At 55.3% G+C, this 10939-nt stretch overlaps 1 protein-coding gene across 2 annotated transcripts in view; it reads right to left on the bottom strand.

Moving 5' to 3' along the window:
* Positions 1–1630: 1630 nt before the first annotated feature.
* TMEM51 (transmembrane protein 51) overlaps positions 1631–10939 on the bottom strand; it is an 11205-nt gene continuing 1896 nt past the window's right edge. Inside the window, exons 2-3 of one of the 2 annotated variants that reach the window (XM_057375597.1) lie at positions 4077–4515; positions 1631–2787 (exon numbers count right to left, since the gene is read on the bottom strand). In XM_057375597.1, the coding sequence (XP_057231580.1) occupies positions 2355–2787; positions 4077–4414 (771 nt within the window). In that variant the 5' untranslated portion in view covers positions 4415–4515 and the 3' untranslated portion in view covers positions 1631–2354. The remainder of the gene's footprint in view (positions 2788–4076; positions 4516–10939) is intronic. The other variant, XM_057375598.1, reaches the window with a different exon arrangement.

Genomic DNA, 10939 nt, shown 5'->3' with positions numbered 1-10939 from the left:
TTCCTCTAAGCTTTGAAAAGAGTGATTCCTCCCCGTCAGACCCTGCACAGCCGAGGTGGTTCCCTCCCTGCAGGCAGCGGGGTCAGGCTTCAAAGCTGCTCCTCTGCAGGAGAATCACAGAGCCTGGAGTGAGAAAAAGGCACCCCATGGGCATTGCTCTGCAAACCCCATCCTGTGTGAATCCTGCTTTTGAGAATTCAGCTGCTCACTGACTTCTCCAGCAGCATCTGACTTCACCCAGGCAGCATCTTGAGCTCTTCAAGAGCCAAAATAATAAAAATGTTACCGGAACTTTTAATTTGCTCTAGGTTTGATCCAAACCCCAATTTCCCTCTTAATAAGTGGCACGGGAGGAAACAAAATGCAAATAGAGGAAAAGGACATTTTCCAGATCTACCTTTGCTAACACAGCCCTATCCTGTGCTTTTCCTTCTCCCAACCGAACTTCTTCAGGAGGGGAAGCTCCAGCTTTTGGTTTGCTCCCCTTCGCCTTTTCCGAGGCTTGCTCAGAGGAGGTGAGAGCCTGCTTCTGGAGCCTTCCCTGAGCAGCAGCACCCACCCATCCACCTTTCCAGGGCACCTTTCCCTGGACATCCCCACCCACCTTCCCTGGGCATCCTTCCATGGGCAGCAGCATCCATCATTTCATCCATAATAACCCCATCCACCAGCAGCTCGAAGGACACTCCCACGGTGCCAAAGCTCAGAACATCCCTCGGCTGTGTTTTGGACCTGGCAGATTTTGACAAAAGTGCCGTGGAGGGTGTTGAAGTCCTGGAGGATGAAGCTGTTGTCCGAGGGGGAGAATTCCAGGGCTGTGTGAGGATTTGCGGGCTGGGAACGCTGCTGGATTTGTCTCAGGTTTGTCCCTGCCCTGCTGAGCCCTTTCTCCGGCTGTCAGTCCCACCATAAACTGCGACCCCACACTTGTTCTGGAGGACTCAGGCACATTTTCCTCCCCCCACCCAAATCACYRCCCSTTTTAGGATGCTCAGCTGCCCCRGCYCYACCTGCAGGACGATGTCRGTCCCTCTGTGGTTCCCGATGGTCGYGGTGTGAAATTCCAGGATTTCAGCTGGAAAYRCCCCTCYGAGCCCTTTGGAAAAGYTTGCWTTGCCCAGCCCCCTCACCTGCCAGGCTGGCACCAAAAACCCAACTCCTCATTCAGCACCCCAAMACAACCTGAGCCATGAGCACCTCAACCAACTCACACACTAAAACTGTACAAAATGACCCCAAAAGCAGCTCTGTCCCAGCTGGCAGTGTGGCTGCAGTAGCCTTGGAAACCTTGGCCASGCTGCCTGCCTGGGTGAGTTTTTCSTGTTAGTTTTGTTTAATTTAGGRKTTTTTTTCCTCTCCTTTGTCCAAGCAATTGGCCCAGCAGCAGAACACAGCTCAGCACCAGCATGGCCACAGCGATCCTGGCCAGATGGGGACACATGGGAATGATTGTCACAAACCTCACAGTGGCCCTGCCACCTGCCAGGGCTGCCAAAGAACCTTTTTGCCCCCATTATAGTTATTTTTTATTTAATACCATGCTCACACACACGAGCACACTGATGGATCCCAAACCTTGGGAAGGGCCAGGACACACACACACACACACAGACACACAGACACACAAACACAACGTACAAAACATTTATTCTGAGCACTCTGCCTGCACAGGATGTTCAGCAGTGATTTCTGGCACTGGGGCACGCGGCTCCCAACCCCCAGGGTCACCCACTTGCCTCCAACAGAGCACAAAACAGGGACAGCAACCRAGGCAAGAAATCCATCCTCTCCCTGAGGAGCAGGAGGCCCCTTTCAGCTGCTTCCCACCAGCCAGCAGAGACCTTGGCACAAATCAGGGCTGGCCCTGGGCCACCAGCCCAGCCCAGCCCAGCCGGGAGCGGGGAAAGCCGTGGCGCTGCTCTGGTAATGCACTTCCCCTTCCTCAGACCAGACACCAAAAAAAAGGGAACATTTCACTTTTCCTCTTGGAAAATCCTTCTSCAGTATCAGTTTGGTGGCTTGGAACAGCCGTGCTGGAGGTGAGGGGCGCAGTGAGAGGATGCTCTGGGTGGTCTCGTGTGGAACACCACAAGTGACACTTCTGGCACGCCCAGCCTTCATTCACTTCACAGCAGCACAACTTGTGGTGCTCATTTTTCTTTCCCCACAGTCTTTTGTAAAACCCAGTCCCAGGGAAAGCGAGTCCCATCCTTGTGCCACGGCACGTCCTCCACACGGCAGCTTCCAGGGAGCCCTGGCTGCTTCTGCACCCACACACCGAGCCCCTCTTGGCACGGCGGGCTTTAAAAAACCCTCARCCCAGCAGCATCACAAATTCCATTTTTTTTTTCTTTTTAAGGCATTTGCTGGCTCACTGGCATTTTGTCCTGGATCTCCTCGTACTTTGGCGGAGGGGTGAGTGGCTCTATCGTGATGGGGACGCTGCTGTTGCCCTGCTCCAGGTTWAGCCTGATGTCCTTGAGGTGCAGCTTTTCTGACTTGATCCTGCGCACCTTGAGCGGTTTCAGGCGTTTGCTGAGGCGGGAGCCGTGTCTGCTGGGCTGCCTCTCTGGGCTGGGCTCTGTGCCCACGGCCCCTGGAGCCTGGCTGCCCTCRCCCAGCCCTGCCAAGGACTCGTAGGAGGGCAGGGAGACGCTGAGCCTGTTGCTCCTGTCCGAGTCTCTGGGCTCGGAGTAGCCCGTGTTCATCACCTCCTCGTAGCTGGGCACRTAGTACTGGGAGGAGACGTCTTCATCCTCTTCTTGACTGGAGGGGAAAGGGATAAAGCTGTGGGTAGGTGCACCATTTCAGCTTCTTTGTGGGAAGGATAGGATAAAACCACCCCACCCCACCAGAAATAGTTTTTTGCCCTTCTACGTTATATGCCAGCTTCCTTTTGCTTGACAGAACAAATCATGACCCCACCTAAACTCAGACACRTTTTATTTCCTTGGCATTTATGGCTGTCTTTGATCATCACTTTCTCTGCCCACAGGCACTCTTCCATTGCCCAGCAGTGATTTCTTCCCTTGAGAGAACATCAGTTTCTCTCCTCCACTCTCAAAATCCAATTAAAATACATTAGAAAAGGACACCACCCCTCTGCTGTTGCCATTCTGATATCTCTTGGGTTGGGCACCTTTGGGTTTTCTGAGAGATTCAGCTCTGYACTGTCACCATCAGGTACCAACACTGCCATTTCTTTGGCATTCTGAAGTTAACTTTCCCATCAAACAGGGAAAATCAGTTTTCAGGGTGGATCTGCAGACCCTGGAGAGAGCCAGCAGAGCCACAGTCCCCTCCTGTCCCCATGGCCCCTGCCTCTCTCCCTCCGTGCTGATGGACAGGGAGCTCCCCTGGGGCATGTTTGTCCAGACTGTGCCTTTGCAGTGCCCCACAGAGCTCCCTGAGCAAACAGCAGGACCCTGCAGACTTTCACAGGGTCTGAACTCCATGGCCAGTCTCCAAGGCTGTTTCCATGGCCATTCTCCAAGGCTGTTTGGCACCTTGGCTGCCCCTGGCCAGGCAGAGCCAGCCCCTGTCCTGCCCCTCTGGCCGCTCTCCCAGCATGGGGCAGGGATCTGCTGCTCTCGGGGTTACCCAGGACACTGCCCAGCATTGTCTCAGCTCCCAGCATGGGGATCTGCTGCTCTCAGGGTTACCCAGGATGATGCCCAGCGTTGTCTCAGCTCACTCCCCTGCACCAGAATGGGGATCTGCTGCTCTCAGGGTTACCCAGGATGATGCCCAGCGTTGTCTCAGCTCATTCCCCCATGCCAGAATGGGGATCTGCTGCTCTCAGGGTTACCCAGGACGTTGCCCAGTGTTGTTTCAGCTCATTCCCCTGTGCCAGTTGAGCAGGAGTGACCCCTCTCCCAACGCTGCCTCAGCCACAGCTCTGTCCAGACCCCCTTTACCCTTCCACTCACTGCAGCAATTCCTCAATCCCTTCACATACCCAAACCCTCAACCACATCTCCTTTACCACCAGACCCTCCCAAGCACAGCAGCACCCCTCACTTTCACCCCCACACCCAATCCCACCCTTTCTATCCCCAAAACGCCCTCTCTCTCACCTGTCCTCGTGCTGCGAGGGCTCGGCCGAGRCCTGGCGCTGGACGTGCGCGATGGCCATCTCCTGGCTCTGGCGCTTCTTGTCGCGGATGTTGAGGCAGATGGAGAGCAGCAGCAGCAGCAGCCCCGCTCCCACCAGCACGTAGGCCACCGAGAAGGTTTTGCTCTTGAGGATTCCCCCGGAGCCGCGGTCGGGTTTGCTGCTGTTGCCGCCGGGTTTGTCGGGGGGCCCGAAGCCCGGCACGAGGTTCCACACGGCCATGATGATGCCGAGCACCAGCATGCCCAGCCCGATGGCCGTCAGGGCGTAGTGGGAGCCGTTGGGCCGMGACTGGGCCATGGCTGCAGCGGGGCTGGGCAGGGCGGTGGTCAGTGCATGGCTGGGGCCGGCCGGGATGTGGGGGCATGTGTGGGGCCAGCGGGCCGGGCAGGGACACGGCTCTGGGGGAAACGGGGTGAGAGTGAGGGACAGAACAAATGGGAGATAAACACGGCGCCATGACGGCGATTCAGGAGATAAATACCACGGCACTACAGCGATTCAGGAGCTAAACACCACGCCAGACAGCGATTCAGGAGCTAAACACCACGCCATGAGATTCAGGAGCTAAACACCACACTATGTCAGCGTTTCAGGAGCTAAACACCACGCCAGACAGAGATTCAGGAGATAAACACCACGCCATGACAGCGCCCAGGAGCTAAACACCACACTATGTCAGCATTTCAGGAGCTAAAAACCGTGGCACTACAGCGATTCGGGAGCTAAACGCCACATTCAGGAGCTAAACACCACACCATGACAGCGATTCAGGAGCTAAACACCATGGCACTACAGTGATTCAGGAGATAAACACCGCACCATGACGGCGATGCAGGAGATAAACACCACACCAGACAGGGATTCAGGAGCTAAACACCACACCAGACAGCGATTCCAGCTGAGGCCAACCCTCACGCTGCCGGGCCTGACAGAACAGGGATCTGGATCCCTGCTGGCTGCTCCCATCCCCAGCCTTTGCTGGGAATATCCACCAGCCTTGGAAAACAATTCAAGCTCTGATGTTTGCTAACGGCTTGGATTGCCTGTCCTTGGCAGTGTGATGGCTGACATCTTCACAGCACCAACAGAAGGCCACAGAATCCATGTCAAGAGCTTCTGTCGATACAAACCAACCTGGAAACTCTCAGAATAAAACATCTCTAGCTGAACAGTTTCTCCTCTCACCCCATTCAGGAGGKAGCAGGGCTGCTCACGGCGCTGGCTGCCTGCCCTGGAACGCCTTCCTGCCCAGAGAACAGAAACCAAAACTGCCTCTGTCCCAGCCAACTCGACCCTGTGGCTTCCCCAGCTGCTGCTGGTGATGCTGTGGGGATGGTGACCYTTGGTGTCACCCCTGGCTCACTTTGGGCTGGCTGCTGCACCCCTCAGGGATGTCTGAGCACAAACACTCCCAACCAGCCAGGCCATGGATGGCAACTCCTCCTGCAGGACCTCCTGTCCATGTTTGCTGAATTGTCAGCACCAGACATTTCCCAAAATAAGCCATGTCTGCATGTGCCACGTCTGGGATTTCTCCTCCCTTTCCCGGCTCCTCGATGCTGTTTGGGCTCAAGGTGACCCTGGGCTATGGGGTCAGTGGTGCTGTACCCACACACCCCCCARCACACCCTTCAGCTCAACCCTCCCGAGCTCAAAAGCTCCATGTTTGCTTGTTTAGCCGGATCACACGCCCAGCTCAGGGTCAAGGGCCAGAATAAAGCAGCACTCCCAGAAAACAGAGCGGCTGCAGCAGGAAAACACACACATGCAAGCCTGGAGAGGAAGAACCCTCAGAGGAACTCCCTTCTGTGCTCCAGCACGGCTGTGGTGAGTCCCAGAGGGGTGTGCCAGCCTGTCTGGACACATTGCTGACCCCGCAAGAGTCTGGGCAGGGTAAAGTCATGGTTCCTGTGCTCCGTTGGGGCTGTGGGATGCCTGGAGCTGCTGATCCCAGCCCGTGATTCCCTGTGCTCCTGGGGGAAGGCAGCCCCTGATCCGAGCTTTGATTCCATCCTTGTGAGCAGCTGATGAGGATGTGGAGAACTCTGCATCCAGAACATCCTCAGCAGCATTCCAGGAGCCCTCCTCCCACCCAAACGCTTCCACGCCTGCAGCTGCTGCCACCAGCACCGACCTCTGCCCTCCCACATGAAGGTTTTGTTCTCTGCTTGTGCCCTGTGCGGTTTTTTCCCTCACCTGACGATCCAGCCGAGCTCCCATCCTCGTCACAAACACATCAGCCAGCCAAGAGTCACCTGAGAGCAGCTGCCATGGCCTCGGGGCAGGAAAACTGCGCTGCACCCACGGTGGGCACAGAACACACCCAGGGCTGGACACATCCACCCGTGGTGTCTGAACCTGCCCACAGCCTCTGTGGCTCCCCTCAGGCACCTCAGCCCTGGAGGTGGGCAGGATTTCAGCTCCCACGTCACCCCTGCCTGGAAGTTTTCCGCAGATCCCTGGCAGTGCTGCCCATCAGCGCAGCAATCAGATTAGAGCAGGAGGCTCGCTATTCCAGTCCATCTCTCCATTGAATTAGCTGCTCTCCCGGCTTTCCAGAGCTGTTCCTAYYCCTGCTCCAACCCTCCCTGATGTCAGAATCCCAGGAAAGGAGCTGCTGCTGGCTCTGTCTCAGGTCCAGCATTCCCAGTGCTGCCTGGATGCTCACCCCACCATCACAGAATGGTTTGGGTGGGAAGGGGCTTTAAAGCTCATCCCATTCCACCCCYTCCATGGGCAGGGACACCTTYCACTGTCCCAGGCTGCTCCAAGCCCYGTCCAGCCTGGCCTTGGGCRCTTCCAGGGATGGARCAGCCACAGCTTCTCTGGGCAYCCTGTRYCAGAGGCTCCGCACCCTCACCAAGTAGAATTTCTTCCTAAATATCCAGTCCAAATCATCCCTTTTTCACTTTAAAACCAACTTCCCTTGTAAAAAGTTCATCCCCATCAGGTGGGTGAGCAATGTCTGAGCATTCCAGCCCCCTCCAGCCCCCTTCCCGGTTACCAGGGATCCTCCCTGTGAGCCAGACCCTGCTCCATCCCWCTCCCTGCTTGCCCARGGATYYTCCCTGTGAGCCAGACCCYGCTCCATCCCDCTCCCTGCTTGCCCARGGATYYTCCCTGTGAKCCAGACCCYGCTCCATCCCRCTCCCTGCTTGCCCARGGATYYTCCCTGTGAKCCAGACCCCGCTCCATCCCGCTCCCTGCTTGCCCAGGGATYYTCCCTGTGAKCCAGACCCCGCTCCATCCCGCTCCCTGCTTGCCCARGGATYYTCCCTGTGAKCCAGACCCCGCTCCATCCCGCTCCCTGCTTGCCCARGGATYYTCCCTGTGAKCCAGACCCCGCTCCATCCCGCTCCCTGCTTGYCCSTGCCCTGCCCTGGCAATGATTTACCCCAGGATCTTCGAACCATTAAACTCCTGGGGCAGGGCTGCAAAGCCCGGGGGGYACCCACGCCTCTCTGGGCTTCCCGCACCTCTGCCCTACCCCTGCAGGCTGCCCGTGCCCTTTGGGATGCTCTTGCGACATTTCCAGGTGTTCACTGGGCACGGGAAGGCTCGGGATAAGCCCCATTCTGGCCCCATTCACACACCCCGAAAGCAGGAACAGCTTCCCTTTCCTGGCAGACCCAACAGGGTCACCGGATCACGTCCCACATCCCAGAGCTCCTGGAGGAACTCCGGCCCCGTTGGGTGATTCAGAGCCCGGCAMCCCCCGCTGCCCTCAGCAGCACCCACGCTCCTCTGCCCTCCAGGACCTTTGGATTTTTCCCCTGTCATGACATCACCTTCCCTTGGCTGTCACGGGATGGTGAGGGATGAGTCTGCAGTTCAGGGAACAGGTCAAACCCCGACACACTCAGCGCACATGGGATGAGCTCCAGGGCTTCTTCACTCCCCAAAACTCATCAGATCTCGGCTCCCCACGGAGCCCCTCGGAGCTGCCTCCAAAATCCAGGGTGTGTTTTTGTGGTTTTTTTCACCTGTCACACGCAACTAATTTTCTGGAAGATTCTAGGGGGAAATAAACCCGTTCTCCAACCATCCAAAGATTCCAGAGTCTCCTCTGTGTTAGATTACAAGGCTCTCCCTTCATCCTCATGCTTCTACCCAGGGAACCTGCTCATTAACCCCCTTCCCTGCTAATTGCTGCCCTGGTACATCCTCGGGAGCTCCTTCCTGCAGTGGCCATAACCTTTGCTGAGTCCTGGTTACACAGGGGTTCAACCCACCAGGAACACAAAACTCCATCTAGGGTCTAAAASTAAACAGGTCAGGTATTTTCATAGAATCCCAAAATGTCTGGGTTTGGAAGGGACCTTAAAGACCATCTGCACCAACTCCCAGCCATGGTTTCTCTTTTTTTGGCCCTTTTTGCTGCCTCTGCCCCAGAACAGGGATATTTCTGGCCAGATGCAGACCGGGGGATGTAGGGAATACCCAAACAAATCCAGCTCAGCCAGGAAAAGAAGCACTGCTGCTGATTTAGGCAATTTCAGATATTTTGGACAGATCCCAGCCCATTTCAGAGCATCTCAGCAGGGAACAGGAACCYAGAGGGACAGCCCCATGCAGACCATCAGGGCTTTTCCACATTCGGCTTACACTTCCTTCCTAGAACACAAAAAACCACATCCACATCTCCACTTCCCTTGGCATTCCCTACAGACATTTAAGAGCTATTTCTCTCTCTTTTTTTTTTCTTAAATCTAATTTTGAACAATCCCTCCTCAGCTGCACCTTGCAGACAGCGCTGGGATATTTTCCTCATATATAAAAGCAGCGACATTTTCCTCAAACCCTGCCTAAGGCTCTCCCTGCTCTCCTGCTCCAGAGGGAGCTCAGGACCCCCGATTCTGCCACTTCCTGCAAAATAAGGGCATCACAGGAAAGCCCATTCCCAGGCTCAGAATGCTGCAATCCATCCAGCTGGCTGTGGTTTTCACAGCAGAACAACAGAGACAGRGCTCACAAAATACCCCACTTCCACAAACCCCATTCATCTGCCTCTGTCGTGTCCTTGGCAATTCCAGGCACGGCTGSTGAAGGTTCCTGGGGCGGCACAGATCACACAAGCCACGGTAGCCACACTCCAGAGCTGCAATCAGAACCGTGCAGCAGCCATCACCTTGGCCTTTGCCACTGAGATATGAGACACTGCCTCGCAGCCTCCTTCTCTCCATAATTCCATTACAGCCATCCGAGCGGCGCCTGCTGCGGAGGGCTGATGGACAGGGACAGAGAGTCCTTTTACCTTTGTGTTTTCGGGACGTTGCYGTTTGTTCTTGGGGACAATGCTGCCGTGGCCACCAAGGCCACGCTGGCACTGCTCTCGGCAGGTCAGTGAGCCCTCGCTGCGTCCCGGTGCTGTGTAAACACCATCCCATGGCTTTTCCTGATCCAGRCTCTGGGATCAGCACTGGGAGTGACTGCCAGGCCCAGCTCTGCTAAACCAGCGATGGGGGCTTGGGGTGATGCCCAAGATTTTTAGCTTTTTGTATTTTTCACTTTTTTGTAACTTTGTACATTGCTAACGCATGGCTGTAGATCCTGGTACTTTTCCCCTCTTTCTTCCCTACATTTAGGAACAATAAACTAACCTTATAAACACTTCCCTAAAATATTGTTTAATCTTTTTTCCAAGAAGAGAACCAACTACAAGGATATTGTCTCGCAAACAAAATCTGGAGCAGACATAACAAAAATGGGACAAAAGAAACCTCTGGGCTGCTTCCAGTGGGGCAGAACCCCAGGAATTACTACCTAACCGCCTAACCTGTTAATTGGACAGCATATGATAAGCATACTAACCAAGTAACCTCATAAAAATTGTAGAATTACTGTACCAGGCGTGATTTTCCCCATAATGTGTACCTGAAAGCTTTTAAGTAAAGATTTGCTTTTATATTCACTGTGATGTTGTTGGGAAGATCTATTCTATTTTCCAGGCAGCAGGGCTGCTCACCTCTCCCCAGGGAGCTGAATTCCCTGTGCACCTCAGCCCGGGAAAGAATGCCTGCCTGGGAAAATCCCAGCACTCTGACTCTTTCTCCTTCCTGCTTTTCTTTGGAGGCCGCTTTGTACCTCTGAGTTTGGATTTATTTTTTTAAAAATTCCCCTAATCTGCTGTTTCCGCCGAGATAAAGCCATTCCTTTGCAGCCTCCCCCTGGTTTTTGTTGTGGGACCTCTCCCCATCTCRGTGCCAGATAACACCCAGATAACACACCCTGCTCACCCTTCCAGGACCACGAGACATTATCCTGCTGCCCTTTTGATGTCCTCTGAAGCAGAACCCAGCACTCCCACTTCCTCCCAGCCCCTCTGCAGAGCTTTAAGCACCTCCTGCCCCACAACACTGGCACCCCTGGATGATTATCTCCCCTTCCTTCAAGCCACCAACCCGGCACCTCCCGCTGCAATCGGCCTCACCAGCACTGCCTTCCTCATCCTCTGCTCGGATTTCCAGCAACGCCTTTTTCCCCAGCACAGCATCACCTCTCCCYATGCTTCTCCAACGAGTATAACCCACAAAGAAAACCCACAGAGGATGGCCACGGAGCCCCCAGGGCAGGAGGGAAGTGAGAGGTGATGCTGGAGGACACGGAGACAGCTTGGGGACCTAGAGCTGGCTGGGGATGCAAAGCCAGCTTGGGGACATGAAGCCAGCCCAGGGACATAGAGCTGCATGGGGACACTGAGCCAGCCAGGGACATGGAGCTGGCTGGGGACACGAAGTTGGCTGGGGACACTGAGCTAGCCAGGGACACTGAGTCAGCCTGGGGACACAGAGCTGGCTGGGGACAGGGAGCTGGCTGGGGACA

This window comes from Malurus melanocephalus, unplaced genomic scaffold (genome assembly GCF_030028575.1).
Source record: "Malurus melanocephalus ecotype Western Australia unplaced genomic scaffold, MMel_1.1 scaffold_253, whole genome shotgun sequence".
NCBI classification, from domain to species: domain Eukaryota; kingdom Metazoa; phylum Chordata; class Aves; order Passeriformes; family Maluridae; genus Malurus; species Malurus melanocephalus.
This window is presented reverse-complemented; position numbering and strand designations above follow the sequence as displayed.